This window comes from Podarcis cretensis (assembly GCF_951804945.1).
Source record: "Podarcis cretensis genome assembly, chromosome: 8".
Taxonomy (NCBI): Eukaryota; Metazoa; Chordata; class Lepidosauria; order Squamata; family Lacertidae; genus Podarcis; species Podarcis cretensis.
Window position 1 is genome coordinate 76,512,580 of NC_137177.1, and position 23,892 is coordinate 76,536,471.

Below are 23,892 nucleotides of genomic sequence, written 5' to 3' on the forward strand. Positions count from 1 at the left end.
TCCAGAGCCTCAACTCACTCCAGCCAAATCCTGAGTCGACCTGAATCAACCGGATTCAGGGATTCGAATGGAGCCTGGGCACAGGCCTGGGCACTGCCTCCTCAGTGGCATATTATTCTGGGATGGTGTTCTTGCGCTTCCAGGTCTTGGAGCCCAAGCTGGTACTCCAAACTTGCTACATTCTGGTGCCGAGTCTGACATTTTCTCCTTGGGGATCCATCTGTGTGCCTGAAGTCTTGTTTATGAAATTTGCATCGCGCCTGAGGCCCTGAACGGCCTCCCGCCCGGATGCTGACCAAACACAAACCGCCTTTCCTTCAGTATGGTGGCTACAGCACATGCCTTTATACCAGGGGTCAGCAAGGTTTACTGGCCATGGACTGGATGACCCCCATGGAGATTGCCCGTGGGCCGGACTGGTGCAGCACGACACCGGAAATTGTGTCTGCACATGTCTTCAGTGTTGGTAATCGCTTCTGCACATGCCCAGACACCGAAAATCGCAGCTGCACAGAAACGATTTTTGGCATCTGGACATGCACAGATGTGATTTCCAGTATCTGCATGTACGTAGACGTGATTTTTGGCAAGTCCGCACACTGTGCTGCGCTGGTTTAGCGCAGCGCGTGGAGGACTCGCCAAGCAGGCAGCTCGGTTCGGGGCGGCTCGTGGGCCGGTAAAATGGACTTTGTGGGCCGCATCCTGCCCATGGACCACACATTGCCGACCCCTGCTTTATACTATAGACCCAGTGCATTAGTAGGGAGACTATTCCAGCTCGAGGACCACATTCCCTTCTGTGAAAACTCCCAGGGGCCACATGCTAGGGGTGGGAGGGGCAGGATGCAAAGGTGGCCAGAGCAACAAATGTAAATGTAAACATTATTTTTGTACAGTAGACTATTTTCTACACACCCGCACACCCACCCCCACACACCCACACACCCTCTGTCCTCCGTTCAGGCAAATGAGGCATGATCAGAGTTCAAGGGCACTTTGCAGCCAGGCAAAAACACTCAAGCTTGGAGTGAACTGGACAATGTTGCATTTTTTTCGGGGGTGGGGAGATACCTATGACTCCCTGTTGATTCCTTAGTTTGGGGGTGGTGGTGTTCACGGTACAAAAGGGTGCAAAAATATTTCAAAACTTTGGCACCAGTTTGGAGTCATCGGGCAGTGCTGGAATTGGGGGGGTGTGTGATACCTATGGCCCCAAATTACTCAGTTTTTTTGGGGTGCAAAATGTGGGGTTTTTAGTGCGAAATGGCTGCAAAGCTTTGGCACCAGTTTGGAGGGGATCCCACTCAGATTTCGGGAATGAAGCTCGGAGCCGGGCCAGTGGAGGGTCAGCTCTGGGAAGTGGGTGTGTTTTGTGTCCAGGCAGAGGTCCAGGCAGAGAGTCTTGGAGGGCTGCCTTTGGCCCCCGGGCTGGAGGTTCCCTACCCCGCTCCCTGCCCTAATGCATGCTGGGAAGCATTAAACATTAATGCTTCCAGGACGCTGCTGTACAGAAGGCCAATAACGCCAGCTCCCGAGAGGGGAGACCGCAAGCTTTGCAAAAGTACAGAACGTTACATTGCCTTGGTGCCATTGACCTTGTGCTCTTTGCTGTTTTGCCATCCCATTAGAGTGCCTGGCAGCTCTTCTCCCAGGTGGGTCAATAAGATATCATTAGGAGATGTAAGCTTGGGGGGAGGGAATACCCCAGCAGGTTGATATATGTTATTGTTTTGGCAGGGAGCAGGGAAAGGGGGGGCTGAGCGCGGGGGGCGGGCGGGGAAGGCTGGCTTTAAAGTAAATTGTTATTTACTCTTTCCAGAATAAATAAGAGAAGAAGACGGGCTGGTTCCTCGCTGGCACCTGCTTTCAGACTTGGGAGAGCCATGAGGACTAGCGGCTGGGTGTTCCCCCTGTTCCTTTTGCAGCTAAGCTCTTCTCACGTCCTGCACTGGACCTACAAAGGTAATAACAAGACAGGATTGGGATGGGGTGCGAGGAGAAGGAGGGGTAGGCAGTAGGCGCTGCGTTTAACATTCTCCCTTCTGTTGTTGGAAACCTGCAGGGTTGACACCCCGGTTGAAACGAAAGGCTTAGATTGAAACTGAGCTATAAGCTAGGCATATTTGCTCAGACATAAATCCAATTGGTTTCCAGCAAGATTTCCTTCCGAGCAAATAGGATCAGGATTGCAGCATCAGCGCCGTAGCCCTACGCATATAGGCTTAAAAATAATGCCAAGTCTGCGCATGTGACGGAGTGATGGGGTTGAAAGGCAGTGTGGTATAGTGGCTAGTGCGTCAGACGAGAGATTGGGGAGATGCAAGCATATATTTAAAGCACATGCCCTCTCCCCCAAGAATCCTGGGAACTGTAGTTTATCCCTCAAAGAGCTGCTGTTGTTAGCTCTCACATCAAACTACATATCCCAGAGTTCTTTGGTAGAAATGTGCTTTATATAGTGTGCACATGGTTACAAATTCAAATCCCCCTTTTGAGCTCTGAAATGGTGACTTGGAGAAGTTTACAACATCTCAGCTAGCTTGACTCACAGAGTTGTTGCGAGGATTTATTTATTTTTAAGTTCCCGGGGGGAAACATAGGGTATCAAAGGACTAAATATAAATTGAGGTGGTGGTGTGGGTTGTACCATTACAGTGAGAGATATACAAGTTGTTGTTGTTTTTAATGTTGTTCTGTGTAAAGGAAAATTACATGCCTGCAGGGAAAAAAATATTGTTTGTGGGGAAGGGCAATACAAATCCCTTAATAAAATGAAGCAAGAACTTAACACCTCTTATGCTATGTTAGGGTTGCCATATTTCAAAAAGTGAGAATCCGGACACAAGAGTTGTTGAGCTTTTTTGAACTATTTTTAAAGGAAATTTGTCCCAAAAACAACACTTCCGACCAGTATTCAAAACTCCCATTGTTCTAGGCGCATTTTGTGACAGGGAATTTCATTGGCGTGAGCATGTGCTGTGCCTAAGATTTCAGATTAAAACCGTAGAGTGGAAGGAAAGGAGGACCTTTTTCTGCCTCCCCACTTCCAGCTACTCTCTGAAGACTGAAGAAGAGACCCTCTGAAGAATATTAGGGGGGTGGGCAGGGGAAGGACTGGACCATGTGAAAAATGAACATAATATTTTAGCTGCAGTTCATTCATTTTCAGCTTTGTATTGTTATTATAAAAAGTGTGCCTAGACATTCCGTTGTTGCGCCCATAACCTACGTTTAAGGTGCCATTTGGCTCCTAGCTTTCATATCTCAGTTTCTAACATTGCTTCCGACATGGGTTGCCATACCCCTGGGTTTTCCTGGACATTTTTACAGATTTTCAGAAATTCCGCCCAGACTCTATTTCCGACGGACGAATCCCAGATAATTCTGGATGTATGGCAGCCCTAGCTATGTACATAATCTATATACAGTGGTACCTTGGGTTAAGTACTTAATTCATTCCGGAGGTCCGTACTTAACCTGAAACTGTACTTAACCGGAAGCACCACTTTAGCTAATGGGGCCTCCTGCTGCTGCCACGCCACCGGAAGCACAATTTCTGTTCTCATCCTGAAGCAAAGTTCTTAACCCAAGGTAATATTTCTGGTTTAGCGGTGTCTGTAACCTGAAGTGTATGTAACCTGAAGCATATGTAACCCGAGGTACCACTGTATTATGAAAGCTCACGATCCCCCAATTATTTTGATAATGGCAATGCAATTTGGGACAGAAGAAAGGGCATTTTCACACAATGCATAGCTTATAGAATTCACTGCTACCAGATGTGACAATAAAGGCAGGCTTAGATTGCAAAGTTCTTAACCCAAGGTACTATTTCTGGGTTAGCGGAGTCTGTAACCTGAAGCATATGTAACCTGAAGTGTATGTAACACGAGTTACCACCGTACTGTATATATATATATATATATAAGCAATTACAGTGGTACCTCGGGATGCGAACAGGATCCGTTCCGGAGCCCCGTTTGCATCGCGAACAGAACGCAAGATGCGACGGCGTGTCTGTGGGTCGCGTTTCGCCGCTTCCGCGCATGCGCGTGATGTCATTTTGAGCGTCTGTGCATGCGTGAGCGGCAAAACCCGGAAGTAACGTGCTCCGTTACTTTCAGGTTGCCGTGGAGCACAACTCGAACACGCTCAACCCGACGCACATTCAACTTGAGGTATGACTGTATCAGCAATGCAGATATATTGTCAGAAAACAGTAGGGAGAATCTATCCCTGGATTACAGGCTGCTCCCCACAAAACAGGAACAGAGGAAATGGAGTCAGACCAGAACACTGGTCCACCGAGCTCAGTAGCACTTACACAGACTGGCAGTAATGCTGCAAGACTGTGCACAAGGATCTTTCCCTTCCCTTCCTGGAGATTCCAGGGGTTGAACCTGGAACCCGTCTGCAGGCAAAGCAGATTCTCTAACTGCTCAGCTCCAGACTCCAGGCCTCCAGTCATATGACCAAATCGATCTAGGATTGGAATGAGCAGTTGGTTCAGGCTCAACTAGGGAGCAATGTCTGACCTGGGCACTAACGGGAGCTCTCTTCACTGTGACTCTCAACTCAGGGATCGCCATCCTGGTGCCCTCAAGATGTTCCAGACTACAACTCCCATCATCCTGACCTTTGGCCCTGGGGGGGTAGGGGTTGAGGGGAGTTGCAGTCGAACGTCATCTGGAAAGCTGCAGGTTCCTATCCCTGTTTTGAACAGTCTAAATAGCAGCCGGAACAGCCACTCATGCAGAGACGCAGCAGGGAGCTTCCTTTCTGGAAAGTGGTCCCAGGAGCCTTGAGTCCAGGCATGGGGAAGCTGTGTCTCCCCGCCCCCCACATTGCTGGACTACAGCCTCCACCATCCTTCTCCATTAACCATTCTTTCAGAGGCTGCTGCAAAAAGGCCAGCGCGTCTGTTTTTGTCTCTGCTGCACTTTCCTTTGGAAAGCGGTGAGTGTGGCAGAACAGATCGATCGATGCCTCTGACCGCCAACAAGAGAACTGACAAAGATGAGAGGAAAGGTTTCCGTATTGATTGCAAACAAAGCAGGGAGGTTTGAGAGGCAACCTTGAGGCCCCTACCAGGCCGTAAGAGCTAAATATACTGATAAGAGAGACATAGGGAGAGAGAGAGGAAAGAGCCTTGTCTATTTGCATGAGTTGTTTTGAAGATTTGGACATTAAAAGAATATTGGAGCTTTTACAGGCAAGCCCCACCACACTACCTAAACAGGCTGTTGTTTACAAGCTGCGGTTGGCTGACTTGCTGTGATGTCATGGAATGTATTTTATTAATTAAACCACAGCAATATCAACATCTTTAGAGTGTTTATTCACCAACTTCAGGGAATAGCACCCTAAGAAAGTGGCAGGCAGCAAGAGGAGATCCACTTGGATGCGTCTGAGTGGTCAGAGCATAAGAGCACAACTTCTTAGGGAAGCATTTAGCGCATAAAGCATTGCTTCACACCATAGATTTAAAGCACATTTAAACCACATGGCTCCCCCCCTAAAAATTACTGGGAACTGTAGTTTACTTGTCACAGAGCTACAATTCCCAGAACCCTTGACAAACTATAGTTCCCATGTTGTTGTTTTTTGAAGGGGGAAGCCATGTGCTTTAAATATACAGCCGTACCTCAGGTTACATACGCTTCAAGTTACATACGCTTCAGGTTACAGACTCCACTAACCCAGAAATATTATCTCGGGTTAAGAACTTTGCTTCAGGATGAGAACAGAAATCATGCTCCGGCGGCCCGGCGGCAGCGGGAGGCCCCATTAACTAAAGTGGTGCTTCAGGTTAAGAACAGTTTCAGGTTAAGAACGGACCTCCGGAACAAATTAAGTTCTTAACCTAAGGTACCACTGTATGGTGTACTTTCAGCCTAATATTTAACAGGAGGGAATTCCAAATGCTGGAGCCACCACACAGAAGGCCCTATTCCTGTATCATATGGACCTCCTGCAGGTGGCCCTCTCTTGTAGAGTGCGAGTGATCAATTGGGTATATAAGAGGAGAGACATGATAGTTCAGATATCCTTGTCTCAAGCTGCCTAGGGCTGTGTGCCTCAGAACTTCTACCTAAGACAATTTCTTCATTGCAAGCTCAGCCTGACAGCCTCTCCTCTTTCTCTTCCCTCCTCTCTGACTTTGCTTCTGAAGGGGAACTGGATGAAGTGCACTGGGGAAATCACTTCCCAGACTGCCTTGGAAAGCGTCAGTCCCCCATTGACATTCGGAAGAGGTCTGTCCAATACTCTCCAGAACTGGAACCGCTGGAGCTCCACGGCTATGCTGGGCCCCTGCAAGGAACCTTCACCATGACTAACAACGGGCATTCAGGTGAATATGAGCAACAGGTAAAAAAGGTGGTGAATCTGCTCAATGGCTGTGGGGAAGGGAGGACCATGGCTCCGTGGATCAGCATGCAAGATGTCCCAGGTTCAATCCCCAATGGCATCTCCAGGTACAGCTGGGAACGTACCCGCCTGAAACCCCGGCCGGCTGCTGCCAGTCAGTGTAGACCATACTGAGCTAGATGGAGCAAGTGTCTGACTTGGTATAAGGCAACTCCCTGTGTTCCTGGGAATGTGTTTACCTGCCATGTCAAGTCCCAATTCACTTCCCAAATGCAGAATAACAATTCAAGGCAAAGGTTATTTTTCTAGATATGCAAGCCCTTAAGGCTGCTAAATCAGCCTGTCGGTTGATAATAACAAGACATTTCAACAGTTCTTATTCTTTTACAAGGGGCATTTATTATGAGACTGTAAAAAGTAACTGAGCATCATTATTCTTTGTATTACTACTGTGGGGTTGTAGCTTGCCTAAGACCATGAAGACATTGTTGTTGTTGTTTAGTCGTTTAGTCGTGTCCGACTCTTCGTGACCCCATGGACCAGAGCAAGCCAGGCACTCCTGTCTTCCACTGCCTCCCGCAGTTTGGTCAGACTCATGTCTGTAGCTTCAAGAACACTGTCCAACCATCTCGTCCTCTGTCATCCCCTTCTCCTTGTGCCCTCCTTCTTTCCCAACATCAGGGTCTTTTCCAGGGAGTCTTCTCTTCTCATGAGGTGGCCATGATGAGATCAGGAGAACTCTGGAAGCTTGTAGCCTCCCTCAGCCTCTTTCTCCTCTTCTCTGCCATGCAAATGCTACTCTCCCTTCCCTAATCAGCATGAACCATGGTGTAGCTGTTTGCCCCAAGTTTAAGGCAACCATGGTTAGCTTCAAACCCATTTGAAAACCAGATGACCCTTGAAGAAGAAGAAGAAGAAGAAGAAGAAGAAGAGTTTGTACTTTATATCCCGCTTTATCACTACCCGAAGGAGTCTCAAAGCGGCTAACATTCTCCTTTCCCTTCCTTCCCCACAACAAACACTCTGTGAGGTGAGTGGGGCTGAGAGACTTCAAAGAAGTGTGACTAGCCCAAGGTCACCCAGCAGCTGCATGTGGAGGAGCGGAGACGCGAACCCGGTTCACCTGATTACGAGTCTACTGCTCTTAACCACTACACCATACTAGCTCTCTTGAAACCATGGTTATCTTTAATCCCATTTAAAACCAGGGTTAGCTTGAAACTAATCTGAAACCAAAGCTAGTTTTAAACCCATTTGAAAGCAGGGCTTTAAATCCGTTTGCAACCAAGGTTAGAAGCCGGATATAAGTGCCAAACAGCCCCTGTTTTAAGCGTGGTGTGAATTTTGGTGTGATACATAACATCAACCCTGCAATGTCTTTCAAATACCTAGTGATAGTTAAAAGTCAGAGTTGTTGGTTTTTTTACATTTTCAGCTGAATGTCATTAACAAAAGCTTTTTTTAATTGAACGAGCTGCCTCTCCTGATCTCGTTTATTTCAACTTCTTGCTTTGTCATCTCTTTCTTTTTCTTTTTAAAAAAAAATCTATTCTGCTAATTTTGTGCTGATTTTCTCAAACTAGAGGCGGGCGATCCAGTCAGCACCATGTACACAATCGAGAATGTAGGAGATGTTTGCATTTGTTCATGAGACATTAAAAAATAAAAGGACAAAAGAACAGCTTCCAAAGTTATATGCTGGCTAATCCTTCCTGTGCACTATGGGGATATTTCTAGAATTTATTTCTGACAATGCATAACATGATGAGCAGCGGGGCTGATAGATAAACTCACTGTGTGTGTTTTTTTAATATCAGTATAATGTGAATTTGAAAAGCAGGGGGAATGTAGGAACACAGGAAGCTGCCTTATTCCATGTTAGACCATTGGTCAATCTTGCTCAGTGTTGTCTACACTGACTGGCAGCGGCTCTTCAGGGTCTCACACAGGGGACATTCCTACTGCTACCTGGAGATGCTGGGAATTGTGGGAATTGTAGTTTATTCCTTTGGGGTTATTCCTTCAAATGGCCATTGTAGTGGTTAGCAGCATACTACTCCTAAAAGCCTGGAGGTTCTTACTTAGCTGTGGGCAACAGCTACCAAGACTGCATAGCCACCATACATATAAAGCACATGGTTTCTTCCAAAGAATCGTGGGAACGGCGTTTCCGTGCGCTGCTCTGGTTCGCCAGAAGCGGCTTAGTCATGCTGGCCACATGACCCGGAAGCTGTCTGTGGACAAACGCCCGCTCCCTCGGCCTATAGAGCGAGATGAGCGCCGCAACCCCAGAGTTGTCCGTGACTGGACTTAACGGTCAGGGGTACCTTTACAGTGGTACTTCGGGTTACATATGCTTCAGGTTACAGACGCTTCAGGTTACAGACTCCGCTAACCCAGAAATAGTACCTCGGGTTAAGAACTTTGCTTCAGGATGAGAACAGAAATTGTGCTCCGTCGGCGCGGCAGCAGCGGGAGGCCCCGTTAGCTAAAGTTGTGCTTCAGGTTAAGAACCGTTTCAGGTTAAGAACGGACCTCTGGAACGAATTAAGTATGAAACCAAAGGTACCACTGTACTTTACCTTTACCTTTAAGTTAGGCAACATCCATACCATACCTTTAAAGCACTGTGATACCAATAATTATGGGAGTTCTAGTTTGCTAAGGGTGCTGTTAGGAGGAGAGGACCCCTACTGACCTCTCAGAGTGACAATTCCCAGAGTTCCCTGGGAAGAGGGGGTCATTTGTTAAACCACTTTGGGAACTGTTGCTCTGTGGGGGGAATAGGGGGTCTCAGGAGCCCTTAGCAAACTACAGTTCCCAGGGTTCTTTGAGGGAAGCCACAGCTATTTAAAGTGGTATTATGCTCCAATTCTCTCTATATCCCTTTTATGTAGTGCTTAGGGTATCAGACTAGGACCTGGGAGACCAGGGTTCAAATCTCCGCTCTGTCATGAAACTTGGGTAAGTAAGTCATTGCCTCCCAGCCTAACCTACCTCACAGGGTTGTTGTGTGGATGAAATGAGGAGGAAGGGAGGACGTTGGAGAGAAAGGTGAGGCAGGAATGCAATCAGAAGCAAAAACAAGAAACCATGGACGGCTGACAAATTCGGGGGCCGGGGGGTGGGGGTGGGGGAAGCGGTGGAGCATTGAGACAAACTGTCTCCAGGGAAAGGAATCTCTAATTGTATTGCCCCAAGAGATCATTGTTGAGGCTGCCTGCTTATTATACACGGCGGTGTATGACCAGCCTCTCATTAGGGGGTTTCAGCACAGCAGTCTTATCAGCCTTTGCTCTCTGAACATTAGTTGTTGCTTTTTTGTGAACTGCTGTTTTTGTCGAGTTCCCTTCCCCTGGACCCCTTCCGTCTCTTTAGCATTCTGTATTTTAAATCCAGGCTCATTAACAGCACCATTGTTGCTGGTCAGCCTGAACCAGTTTTTGTCAGGAGTTCATCGGCTGCCCAGGGCTTTGGCAAAACTCTGGCGATTTCCTTCGGCATGGCGGAAGAATAGCCCCTCAGTCACAGAACCATAGAACTGCTGAGTTGGTAGGAACCCAACAGGTTATCCAGTCCAAACCCCTTCAGTTTATTTTTTGGGGTATTTATCCTTCACTCTCTGTGCATGCACAGGGGGGAATGAAGACAGTGCTTCTCATTGCAGCCTCTGCAGTCTCCTTGCCATCTTTCTCTGCTTTGTTGTTGTTTAGTCGTTTAATCGTGTCCGACTCTTCGTGACCCCATGGACCAGAGCATGCCAAGCACTCCTGTCTTCCACTGCCTTCCTCAGCTTGGTCAAACTCATGTTCGTAGCTTTGAGAACACTGTCCAACCATCTCGTCCTCTGTCGTCCCCTTCTCCTTGTGCCCTCCATCTTTCCCAACATCAGGGTCTTTTCCAGGGAGTCTTCTCTTCTCATGAGGTGGCCAAAGTATTGGAGCCTCAGCTTCAGGATCTGTCCTTCCAGTGAGCACTCAGGGCTGATTTCCTACAGAATGGATAGGTTTGATCTTCTTGCAGTCCATGGGACTCTCAAGAGTCTCCTCCAGCACCATAATTCAAAAGCATCAATTCTTCGGCGATCAGCCTTCTTTATGGGCCAGCTCTCACTTCCATACATCACTACTGGGAAAACCATAGCTTTAACTATTCAGACCTTTGTTGGCCAGGTGATGTCTCTGCTTTTTAAGATGCTGTTCCTGGGCACTTTTGAGTCCCAGGAACTGGGATTACTTCCTCCAACAGAGGAGACAGAACATTGCCATCATGACTAGCAGCTGTTGAGAGCCTTATGCCCTATGAATTCATCTAATCCCCCTCTTAAGCCATTGAAGGAGAGCAAGATGATTTAGATTAGAACATGGGAAGGCAAACTAAGGCCTGGGGGCCAGATCCAGCCCAGTCGCCTTCCAAATCCAGCCCACGGATGGTCCGGGAATCAGCATGTTTTTACATGAGTAGAATGTGTCTGTTTATTTAAAATGCATCTCTGGGTTATTTGTGGGGCCTGCCTGGTGTTTTTACATGAGTAGAATGTGTGTTTTTATTTAAAATCCATCTCTGGGTTATTTGTGGGGCATAGGAATTTGTTCATTATTATTTTTTCCAAAATATAGTCTGCCCCCCCCCAAGGTCTGAGGGACAGTGGACCAGCCCCCTGCTGAAAAAGTTTGCTGACCTGACCCCTGACTTAGAACATAGGAAGTGCCCAACTGGGTCAGGTCAAAGGCTCATCTAGTCCGACATCCTATTCTGACAGAGCCAGCCGGGCCAAAATTGTTCTTTCTCACTTGCATTTGCCAGCCACTGGTACACAGAGACACCTGCCTCTGACAGTGTAAGGAGGCTGTACAGTCTTCCCTTATTCGTTTGTTTGCATTCCTAACCACAAAAAGAAGTCAGGTTTGCTCTTTCCAAAGTGTATTTGCTGGGGTGTAAAAAAACAAAAACAAAAACGCGGTCCTGGTTGTCAGTGGACCTTCCTCCCAGTTTGGCCCAATGACCTTCTTTGCAATTCTGTTTTGCTTTCCCCCCACGTCCCCCTCCCCATGTCGACCAGGCTGCTCAGAAAAAGTAAACAGGGAACAACCCCAATTATGAAACCACTCTTCAATGCATGATTACACAATTAAACCATTTTTTTTGGTTTGTATATCATTATGGCACTTGCTGCAGGCTGTGTTTGTGGGTGTATTTTTTATTTTAACTTCGGTTTTTGTTTTGATCCCATCCCTCACAAAGGGTATAATCTGCAGAAAGAAACATGTTTTTGGTTGGCTTGCCCTCAGGAAAGCTCCTGAACAAAAGCACTCATCTCCTTCTGAATTCCAAAGCAGGAGGGGAATCAGATCCGCTCATGTTCCTTGCAAAGGAATGAAATGTTCTATTCACAGTTTGGCAGGGGATTTTATAGAGGGGAGGAAGAGTCAATTGTTTCCTGCTTTCCCTCTCTCTCTCTCTCTCTCTCTCTCTCCCCTTCATTCCGGATTAGACTAAGGTAACGACCAAGTTAATATTGTTCTAAATAACAATATTTGCGTTTGTTAGTTGTTTGGGACCAGTTTACCTGTGAGATATTGCCATAGCTGTCAACTTTTCCCTTTTCTTGTGAGGAATCCTATTCGGAATAAGGAGATTTCCCTTAAAAAAAGGGAAACGTTGAGTGTGGATATTGCCTGACCCCATGTATGCACTCTTGACATCTTCCATCTACAGAAATGGCACTGCTCCAGGTGCCACAGAATATTCATTCCACATTTGTGAGAAATTGATCTTTTAGTGTCTCAGCACTTACACTTTGGAACTCCCTGCCTCTTTTTTTTTTTTTTTAAAATTATTAAAGATTTTCTTGTTTTACAGGAGTGTAATGTCTCTCATATTTTTTCCATGTAACATTTTTACAAATCCGTTTCATTTGTTGAGACATTAGGGGGAGAAAAAAAAAGAAGGGGTGGAGGGAGGGAAGATGGGTGGGGGTGGGGTCGGGTGGCGATGTTTCTGTTATGCTTAATGTATGTAGGGTTTGGTGTCAGCGTTGGTTGTGCTGTTCACTTATGTTGCTTTGGTGGTGAGAGAGGTTGGGGTTGGCTTAGACTCCCTGCCTCTTGATATCAGGCAGGCTCCTTCACTGTGCTCTTTTAATTGCCTGCTGAACATATTTTATTTTTTTTAGAGAAGCCTGTCCAGAAATGTAGAACATTCACGGGTGTCTTAATCATGTTTTCAGCTCGTTGTTTGTTTTAATTCTTTTTGAAATGTTTTAAATAGTTGCTTTTGACTGTTTTATTTACTGATCACTTCACTGTTTTATTCTTTTCGTTAACCCTGTTGAAGTTGCTTTTTACAGTTTATAAACTTTACGAGATAAATAAATAAGAAAAAGAAAGGTCCCAAAGCAGCTGAATTAAAAAATAAGATACAAGCAAATAAACTTGATCAAAAGCCAAATGTAAAAGCATATACATTATAAAATTCCTAAAATATAAAAGAGAAGCTAAATGATGAGCCACCTTAACCACTAAAAGCCTGGGTAAATGAAAATTCCTTAGGCTGGCGTCTAAAAACTGAGGATGATGTTTCCAAACCTGTTTCTATCCTGTATTAAAGGCAAAGGTAAAGGGACCCCTGACCATTAGGTCCAGTCGTGACCGACTCTGGGGTTGCGGCGCTCATCTCGCTTTATTGGCCGAGGGAGCCGGCATACAGCTTCCGGGTCATGTGGCCAGCATAACTAAGCCACTTCTGGCGAACCAGAGCAGCGCACGGAAACGCCGTTTACCTTCCCGCCAGAGTGGTACCTATCTATCTACTTGTACTTTAACATGCTTTCAAACTGCTAGGTTGGCAGGAGCAGGGACTGAACAACGGGAGCTCTCCTCGTCACGGGGATTCGAACTGCCAACCTTCTGATCGGCAAGCCCTAGATTCTGTGGTTTAACCCACAGCGCCCCCCGCGTCCCTCTATCCTGTATTACAGACATGCAAATGCAGCCTCAAAACCAGAAAGGAAAGTTATTACTCCTAGGTGGTTGTTGTGTGTGTGTTTTTTTTAAATACCAATGTATCTTGGATTCATCAAGGAGGCATGTTTTAAAATCTAAGAGGCTCAAAGCAGGCTGTTTTCTGGTTCTCACTCCTTCTGCTTCTGCCATTGCCTGAGCAGCTGTGATGCCATGGAACATTCACAAACATTCTAACAGTTCTGTGGAGAACTGGCCAGCAAGGGAACCTTCACTAGTGCAACTTTTTAAAAGGAAAAGAAAAGTTACCAAGGGTTGTGTTTATATATGTTACTGCAACATTCTTTTACGTTGCTCTTGCACGTTGTGAACGAGGAACAAAATCAAACAGTGGAGCAATCAATCAATCAATCAATCAATCAATACCCATGTGGTTATTACAACCTTGCTGTAACAGAGTTGTTTTCCACCTGACCTCACTTCCTGCTTTCACTCTGCCTCCCAGTCCAGATAGACCTTCCTTCAACCATGACCATCACCAAAGGGCTACCTGGGACCTTCACGGCTGTCCAGTTCCATTTCCATTGGGGAGGAATGGATCTTGAGACCAGTGGCTCGGAACACACAGTGGATGGGATGAGGTACATTGCCGAGGTACATTTAATTGCTTGTTTGGTTATTACCACCTCTTGATATCCCAGCTTTCCTTTCAGGGAGCTCAAGATGGTGCGCTAGGTTCTCCAGTGGGCTTTAAGTCTGAGCCGAGACTTGAATCCTCGTCTCCCAAGTCGTAGTCTGACACTCTTAACCACAACACTGAGCTGGTAGAAGCTCTTCTAGCTTTGGAAAGACATCCTTCTGGGCAGCTTTTAGAGGGCTACATGCTGGCGCTGGGCATGGCCAGAGGCGAAAATGGGCAGACAAGCTTTTCCTCTATCTGAGCTGTGTTCTGGTCATGGGTGGGGATTGCCTGTTCTGAGACATGCCTGTTTGAGCACTTGGTTCGAAGGCACAAGATCGGATCCTAGCATTATAATGTCTTTAGCTTCCTCAGGAAAAATGTTGAGGGGTTGTTTTCCTTTGCCTCCATGCAGAGGAAAAAGGGGAAAAACCAAACGCTCCCACACTCACAAACCCATAGGAAAAGCAGAAGGTACTTTATACCAGGTCAAGACTATTTCTGGTTGAGCCTGGTATTGCCAACTGACTGGTAGCAGCTCCCTAGCAGTGTGGGATTTGAGCACATGGTAAGTAAGCCAGAGCATAGGGCCTCAGATCATGAGGGGCCTCCGAATACAAAAAAATTAAAAATCCCCAAATGTTATGGTTGTGCTGCAGACCGCAAGCCAGCGATCTAAGGCCACACCCATGCATACATTAAAAGCACTCTTATGCCACATGCAACAATCATGGTTTCCCCCAAATAATTATGGGAACTGTAATTTTTTGAGAATTGTAGCTTTGTGAGGGGCCATAATTATTATTATTTTTTAAAGTGCTATGGGCCCTTTTAAATTTGACTTAGGGCCTCAACATGTCTTCACCTGGCCTGCTCTTCAAGTGTCAGGAACAGAAAATTTTTCCATCACTTCCTATTACTGGAATAAATTGAAGGGAGAACTGCAGCCTCTGAATTAACAATTCTTCAAGAGGTTTAGCACCATCACCTTTGGTTTTACTCAGGAGAATAGGTTGCTTTGTTTTGCTTGTTAATCGCTCTACAAATGCTAATTCACTTACCAACGCCAAGATGTCTGTGTTATCAGGGCAACCTTTTGTGGGTGTGAATGGCCTGTTAAGAGTGCAATTAGCACAGACTCACCTTCTCTGAAATTCTTTTCCTTCTGACCCCCATTGATTACAATTGCCACCAGCCATGGATCAGGCATCCAGCAGAGTGGATTATTGTCCAGGAAACCTCATGCTATTATAAATTGGTCAGTCTGTGAAGAGGCAGGAAAAAGCTTTGCTTTTCCTGCAGGAGAATAACACAGCTACCCTTTTTTTTTGTAATTGTTGCTTAAAAACAAAATCAAACTAGAGAGACACAAAGGTATAATGATTCTGGTTTCACAGACAAACTACAGGATTGAAGAATGGCTTGGAACAACTATTTCTTCATAGACTATCAGGATCAAATGTAGAAATATATTTTTAAAAATAAAAAAATTGTCCAGTAGCACCTTGTGCATGCACATGAAAGCTCATACCAAGAACAAACGTAGTTGGTCTCTAAGGTGCTACTGGACATTTTAAATATATTTTTATATTTTATATATTTTAATATATTTTAATATATTTTTAATATATTTCTACTACGTCAGATCAACACGGCTACCTACCTGAATCTAGGATCAAATGTGTATGTGCAAGGCATGTGCTCTACCACTCAGCTAAAGGCCTTGCCTGGCTTTTTAACCACTGCCATCCTTATCCTTTCCCCAGCTGCATATTGTCCATTACAACTCAGCTAAGTACACAAGCATCGAGCAAGCGAAGCTTCAGCCGGATGGCTTGGCAGTTCTGGCGTTTCTCTTCGCGGTAGGTGGCTAATCCAGGTGGAATCTATCTGTTTAAACTGAAGATGCATTTGGGGAAAGTTTCAGATTCCCGAAAGTTAGTTGCCCAGGTTCTGAGATCTAGAATTGGCGGAAAGTTTGTTTGCTTTTCTTCTTCTGGCGAGAATCCTTTGCACGCTGTTGCAAACAATTTGGGTTTTAAAAAGAGAGAAACCACGAGGGGGCGCCAGACAAAAAGAAACTGCAAAATGCGAAAGAATGTTATCTCTGTGGCTTTTCCCTGTATCAAAATGTAGGTAAAGCAAGCATCCCCAACCTGCAGCCCTCCAGATGTTTTGGCCTACAACTCCCATGATCCCTAGCTAACAGGACCAGTGGTCAGGGATTATGGGAATTGTAGTCCAAAACATCTGGAGGGCCAAAGGTTGGGGATGCTTGTGGTAAAGCATATTATCAATGAGTGGAGAAAGAGAGAAAACATAGAAAGCTGCCCTATGTTGATCCATCTAGCTGAATATTGCCCACTCAGACTGTCATTGGCTCTCCAGGATTTTAGGGAGGTGATATTCCCAGTCATATCTGGAGATGTCAAGTATTGAATTTAAGGCCTTCTGCATACAAAGCAGGTGCTATAACCACTGAGCTATAATAATAATAATAATAATAATAATAATAATAATAATAATAATATTTTTTTATTTATACCCCGCCCTCCCCAGCCAAGTCCGGGCTCAGGGTGGCTAACACTGAATATAAATACAGTGAAAACATTAAAACAAAAAACAAAATTGTTTTCAATTATTGTTTTCAACAATTGTTGTTTTCAACAATAAACAATTTATATTGAAAATATAAGTTAGAATACAGTTTAAAACGTAGCTTAAAATGCAGCCTCGTTTTAGTGGTAGCCTATAGAAGCTGAGGCTCCAATACTTTGGCCACCTCATGAGAAGAGAAGACTCCCTGGAAAAGACCCTGATGTTGGGAAAGATTGAGGGCATAAGGAGAAGGGGACAACACAGGACAAGATGGTTGGACAGTGTTCTCGAAGCTACTAACATGAGTTTGACCAAACTGCGGGAGGCAGTGGAAGACAGGAGGGCCTGGCGTGCTCTGGTCCATGGGGTCGCGAAGAGTCGGACACGACTAAATGACTAAACAACAACAACATAGATCAAAGCCATAAGGGGGGGAAATGTCAAATATTCTCCGGGGCCAACTATCCATGATGGTCCTACATGGGCCAGCAAAAAGAGCCAAGGGAAAATTTATGTACAATTCCCATATAAGGGGTTCCATAAAAAAAAAGACATTCCCCACATTCATTTCCCATTTCAACATGCCCCATTTTAAATACTACCCTTCTTTCTTGCAGGATGGCAACCTAGAAAACACTTACTATAGCGACTTCATTGCCAACTTGGCCAAAATCAAGTTTGCAGGTATGTTTCCCTTAAACCTTGGCATGGTATTTCTTGGTCAGGCAAGATGAAGGTGGTTGATTTCGATTCTTTACCACCCTGGTTTTGAGCAGTAGGATATTGCTGCAGTGCTAGCTAGCTGCTGAAAGCTGTCGCCCAGTATTTGATCTGCTTTCGATATTGCATAAAATTGCTAAGCTTTTATGTGTGTGTGTATTTTTTTTAGGGCAGTCAACTACACTCAACACTCTGGATCTCCTGGCCATGCTTCCAGAAAACCTTGCCAATTTCTATAGATACCAGGGCTCTCTGACCACACCTCCCTGCACAGAGAACGTGATTTGGACTATATTTGATTCACCCATCATGCTGTCTCACACGCAGGTAAGAAAGCACTGGTCTGCATTGGTCTGTCTGTTCCTTTTTTTGTTGTTGAATTTATCAGTCACTTTTCAGAATTAAACCCCTGAAGCAATTTACAGCATGGTTATAATACAGTAATATAAATCATATTAAAACCATAGGCTATGTAAACAGCATACATTTAAAGCACATTTATGCCCTCCAAAGGATTTTGGGAAGTATAGGTGGTTAAAGATGCTGGGGATTTTATCACGGAGAGGGAGCAAACTACAGTGGTACCTCGGGTTAAGTACTTAATTTGTTCTGGAGGTCCGTTCTTAACCTGAAACTGTTCTTAACCTGAAGCACCACTTTAGCTAATGGGGCCTCCTGCTGCCGCCGCGCCTCCGGAGCACAATTTCTGTTCTCGTCCTGAAGCAAAGTTCTTAACCCGAGGTACTATTTCTGGGTTAGCGGAGTCTGTAACCTGAAGTGTCTGTAACCTGAAGCGTATGTAACCCAAGGTACCACTGTACATGGTCCGAGCCTCATGTTGGGCAAAATATTCTTGCATTGCAGGGGATTGGACTTGATGACCCTTAGGGTCCCTTCCCGCTCTATGATTCCACATTTCCCAAGATTCTTTGGGGGAAGCCACATGCTTCAAAAGTATGGTGTGTACTCAGCTAAAACGTCAATTCATTGGGGCAACCAAAACACCTGGGAAATCAAGAATGTACCGTATTTTCCCGTGTATAACACGCCCTCGTGTATTAGACGCCTCCTAGTTTGGCGGACTCCAAATTAAGAAAATGGGGGGAGATTGCCCAGAGTTGCTGAGCTTTTTTTTGGGGGGGGAGGCAGAGTTGTTGAGATTTTTTTAAAGGGGGGGAACGCTGAAAATCGCTCACCCAATTGACCTACCCCACCACTTGCACGCGTTGCAGAAGCCACCGTTAGTCTGTCCCCTTGCCAGCAGAAGCTGCTAATCGCCCATCCAATTCATACAGCGACAGCCAATCAACACCAGCCCTTGATGCAGCCACCAATAACACGCCCAATAGCCACTGACAATCTCCAGCTCGCGGCAGCAACCAATCTCATGTCCCCCCTATGCATTATCTGCGTATAAGACGACCCCAAATTTTTAACATAACTTTTTAATAAGAAACATCATCTTATACATGGAGAAGTATGGTATTTGCCTGGCATGGGAATGCTGTCAAAACAGATGATGGTGTCAGGAGCTCGTCCTACTCGAGAGTAGGACCCTGGCAGAGTCACATGCCTGACTGGCATGTTCCCTCGCTCCTGGTCAATCGTTTGGGAGCTTCAAAAGCTTTCTTTTGCCCGAACATCACAGCGACCAATGCCAACAGACATCAGCACACTTAGGGATCTGCAGAGTCTTCGCAGCTTGCATAACCGACCTCAGCAACTCAGCATTTTGGCTAATCTACTTTATTTACATATAAACACACACGGAGCATTGCAACATGGCTCTCTCTCTCTCTTGCATCAGACAGCAAAGAGAAAAAACAAAGGACAATAGTCCCACTTCACGGAACACAGTAACACAAACATCCTGTTTCCGTCACTTCCCACTCTGTGGAGTCAAAACATACACCGTCATGTGATAGACAAAAATCCCATGACTGCAATCATGGAGCAGGTATTCTAACAGTCGAGTGGACCTTCCTGGGATAACCATCCCACAGGGAGCTATTCCACCCTCTGGAGTTAACGCACAAGGCCCAGATTATCTCAAGGCCCAGGCAGGTTCATATGAGGAAAGATGTTCCTTTAGGTAAAGGGGTCCCAATTATTTATTACTCTATATGAGTAGATTAGTGAGCCCCAGCAAACAGCTTGCTCCATCTCCCACTTCAAAACCAAGCAATGTTGAAGACGAACCAGCAAAGATGCTGCAGTAGAATGTTAAATGTTGCAGCCTGTCTACCTTCTGTTCCCAAGAGGAATGGCTCTAGGTCGGGTCTGCAGCAAGCCTTGGAATGGGAAGCAGCCTTGCCGTTCTGTTTCCAAAGGTAGGACAGAGGTGGAATGTCAAGCAGTATGTACGCCACAGCAGCAGCAAGAGTACTCATCACAAAGCATTGGAAGACACAAGATCTACCCACGTTGGAAGAATGGCAGATGCAAGTAATGGACTACATGGAAATGGCGGAAATGACTGGCAGAATCCGAGATCAGAAAGAAGAGTTGGTGGAAGAAGATTGAAGGAAATTTAAAGTCTATCTACAGAAACATTGTAAAATTTTTGAATGTTGATGACACTGAAATGAAATGAAGGGGTTCTGGTAATAAGGTAAATTAGGTAAGAATGGACTGATGTTAGAAGAAAGCTTGAAGTTAATGAAATTGCTGAACTAATTTTTAAGTGGAATACAAAAAAGGGAGACGTGAGGAAGTCAGGAAAATAAGTTAATCAAAGAGGAGAGGGAAAAAAAGAGGGATTTTTGTTTTTTCTTTGTTTTTTCTTTTGTTTTTATGTTAATTGTGAGAATTTTTTGTATTTTTGTATTTTTGTGTTTATGTATTCTCTTTTGTGTTTCGTTATTGTTTGCTTTGTAATCTTTCTTATTATTAAATTTAATAAAATATCATTTTTTAAAAAAAGGAATGTCAAGGAGGAGGAGATTCCTGTTATTCTTGAACATATTGCTTGGCTTTCTTCATAGGTTAAGCTGCTGGAGAATGCCTTATTGGACTGGGAGAACAATACCCTGAGGAACGATTACCGCCATGTCCAGCCCCTCAATGACCGGATAGTCAAATCGTCTTTCCAAGCCAAGGTTACCAAAGGTACAATTGAGTAGCTTAAGGCCAGCAGGGAGGCAGGCGACAGGAGTGGAGGACCCTAGGCCTTAAAAGCACGAGAAGAGCCTGCTGGATCAGGCCAAAGGCTCATATAGGCCAGCACCCTGTTCTCACAGTGGCCAGCCACATGCCCCAGTGGCAAGCACCCAAGCAAGACCCGAGCACAAGAGCCTTCTCCCCTAGCATAAGCCTGCCTTATGTTATTGCAGAAAGCACCGCTGAGACTACAGTCATACCTTGTGTTAGTTTCTGTTTGCCACTGAGCAGCTGCTTAGAGTCACAGGACTCTGTTTACATTCCAGACACATTCCATACTGTTGGAAGTCTCACGGGAGAGGAGACGGATGTGACGATATTGGTTTCCTGTTCCTTTGTTCCTTTGTTGTTCAGTTGCTCTCTGCTCTCACAGGGAGAGGATGTATTTTTCTTTGCTCTCTGCGTAGCTTAGTAATAAAGCATAGCATGTAGCCATAAATCTCATCACTTCTGCTGCTTTGGAAACTCTGCTGAACGGGAATGTGCCTGAGGCCTCATTAAAGGCTCAGGTCATTAATTATTTGTCAGGGGGCAATTCCGAAGGAAAATGAGCTTTATCAGCTCGGTCGCAGCGGAGATACCTACACCTTGGAAGTCGAACGGAATCCGTTCCGGAAGTCCATTCGACTTCCAAAACCTTTGGAAAGCAAAGTGTGGCTTCCGATTGGCTGCAGGAAGATCCCCATCGGATGTTTGGCTTCCAAAAATAGTGCGCAAACCGGAACAGTCACATCCGGGTTTACAGCGTCTGGGAGCCAAAAATGTCTGAGAACTAAGCTGTTCAAATAATAATAATAATAATAATAATAATAATAATAATAATAATAATTTTATTTATACCCTGCCCTCCCCAGCCAAGACCGGGCTCAGGGTGGCTAACAAGCAAGGTATGGCTGTATGTAGAAATAAGAAGAGGATTAAGCCTAACTATCATTATCCTTCCATCTCTCCAGAAATGTGTCACCCGTCGATCGTCTCTTCCACACTTGATGAAATACGGACTCAGCTGCAGGCGATGAAGAAGCACGTTCTGGCTATCATGGGGAAACCTGGTAAGAGAAAAAGACTTCTTCCCCTCCCCACGCCCTGATTATTTATGGCACGTTTTCTGTTCTTAAATTTTGCAAGTTGCTAGGAGACTTCTTATTTATTGGATTTAGGCCCTGACCTCCCTCTCCAAGGAGCCCAGGGCACCAAACAGATTTACAAACAAAAACAAAGCGAGCACAGGTTAAAACACTCTAAAAATGATGACAATTGAAAACATCTAAAAAAAAACCCCCAGTTGCGATTAAAAACATTCTTCTATCCAGTGATCTTTGGGTTGCCAGGAATTGCATCCTTCAGCTACTAAATGCCTGGGTGGACAGGAATGTTTTCTTTTTTTAAAAAAAAAATATTTTTTTATTCAGTTTTACAATGTACACTTGAATTCAAACATTAATAATCATAAGCATATAGGATTCCCTGAACCCTTAGACTTCTGTCCACCCCTCCATGGTTTCCATTGTCAAACCTTTTCTACTGCATCTTATAGTTTATCTTAAAAATCCATTTTTACCTTAGTTTTTCATACATCACAAGTGTTGCTATAATCCTGCCAAAGCTTTTAGTTGTTTACAGCGTTCTCTTAAATAACTTATAAATTTCCCCTATTCCTTGTTAAAGTTTCTATCTTCCTGGTTTCTGATTTTCCTGGTGATTTTTGCCATTTTGGCGTAAACCATCATCTTTATCAGCCATTTGTCCCTGGTGGGGACTTTATCTTCTTTCCATCTCTAGGCCAGTAGCACCCGCACTGCTGTCATTGCGTACATAAATAGTATTTTCTACTCCTTTGGTATTTCTGCATCTAGAATTCCAAGTAGAATAGCTTCTGATCTTTCCACAAACGTTATTTTAATAAAAAAATTTCAGCTCATTATATATCATATTCCAGAATGCTTTGGTTATCTTGCACATCCACCACATGTGGTAGAATGTGCCTTCCTTCTCCTTACACTTCCAACATACATTTGAAGCAGTTCTATACATTTTTGCTAATTTAAAAATGTAAAGGACCCCTGATAGTTAAGTCCAATTGCAGACGACTCTGGGCTTGCGGCACTCATCTCACTTTACTGGCCGAGGGAGCTGACGTTTGTCTGCAGACAGTTTTTCCAGGTCATGTGGCCAGCATGACTGAGCCGCTTCTGGCAAAACCAGAGCAGCGCACGGAAACGCCATTTACCTTCCCACCGGAGTGGTACCTATTTATCTACTTGCATTTTTGGCGTGCTTTTGAACTGCCAGGTTGGCAGGAGCTGGGACCGAGCAACGGGATCATGGGGATTTGAACCGCCGACCTTCTGATTGGCAAGCCCAAAAGGCTCAGTGGTCCCTTTTGCTGATTTAGTAGGTGTTAAATACCAGTGATACATCATTTTCATATAATTTTCCTTCAGCGTACAGCATGCTGTAAATTTTAGGACAGGAATGTTTTCAAATTCATCCTGAATTCATCCAGCTGCTCACATCTCCTTAAACAAAGGGCAGTGGGTTATTGTTCTGCTGGAAGAGAACCAGCCTATCGCAGAACGAGCCATTCCGATGGGTTGTCCCAAGTGTCCGTTCAAACCCAGCCCACACCTGAGAGGTTCTGATTGGTTATTCTAGGTCACATCCCGGTCCACGCTCAAGCCCTTTACTTCTCCCGCGACAACACGGCCAGCTACGCCGAGGTGCGCCCCCTGCAGGCCATGATGCTCAAAACCTTCACGCTTTGCTTCTGGGCCCAGAACCTGAACGAAGGGCGGCAAACGGTCTTCTTCTACTCCACCCCGGAGAGGGACAACGAGCTGGTGGTCACCGTGGGCGTCAACGTGGGCGTGTCCATTGGGGGCACCTCGGTGCAGTTCGACTTGCACCGCAAGTCGGAGGAGTGGGTCCACCACTGCGTCACCTGGGCCTCCGACTCAGGCACCGTCAACCTGTGGGTCAACGGAGCCAAGGGCACGGTCAAGGACGTCCAGAGAGGCTACGTGATCCAGAGCGGCGGGAAGGCTCTCCTTGGGAAGTACAAGAACCCTGTGATGGACATCTTTGCTAACCCGTTTTCCGGTTGGATGAGCCACGTCAACCTCTGGAGCAGCCTCCTGGACAACGACGACGTCCAGGAGCTCACCCTGTGCAAACATGACAACCAGAAGGGGGATATCATATCTTGGGGCGAAACACCCATGACCTTGTGGGGGGGAGTGGTGGTAGATGCTGACACCAGCTGCGGGTGATTCTCGCTGATCAGGCATGAATCCGTGCTGAGAGGTTAAAAAAAACAAACCCTGATTGGTTGGGATGCAAATGTAGTCTTTACTCCCCACCTTTCCTTCAAGATATCCAGATTATAGACTGATTCTCCTTCCACAC

The 23,892-nt window shown here is 45.4% G+C and overlaps 1 protein-coding gene across 2 annotated transcripts in view; it reads left to right on the forward strand.

Annotated features, from left to right (window-relative positions):
• CA6 (carbonic anhydrase 6) overlaps window positions 1-23,892 on the forward strand; it is a 33,251-nt gene extending 9,359 nt beyond the window's left edge. Inside the window, exons 1-10 of one of the 2 annotated variants that reach the window (XM_079987033.1) lie at window positions 224-320; window positions 1,820-1,962; window positions 6,173-6,352; window positions 13,837-13,985; window positions 15,777-15,872; window positions 17,226-17,292; window positions 17,498-17,655; window positions 20,313-20,436; window positions 21,441-21,539; window positions 23,143-23,892. In XM_079987033.1, the coding sequence (XP_079843159.1) occupies window positions 289-320; window positions 1,820-1,962; window positions 6,173-6,352; window positions 13,837-13,985; window positions 15,777-15,872; window positions 17,226-17,292; window positions 17,498-17,655; window positions 20,313-20,436; window positions 21,441-21,539; window positions 23,143-23,756 (1,662 nt within the window). In that variant the 5' untranslated portion in view covers window positions 224-288 and the 3' untranslated portion in view covers window positions 23,757-23,892. Of the gene's footprint in view, window positions 1-223; window positions 321-1,819; window positions 1,963-6,172; window positions 6,353-13,836; window positions 13,986-15,776; window positions 15,873-17,225; window positions 17,293-17,497; window positions 17,656-20,312; window positions 20,437-21,440; window positions 21,540-23,142 lie in introns of those variants that run through there. The other variant, XM_079987034.1, reaches the window with a different exon arrangement.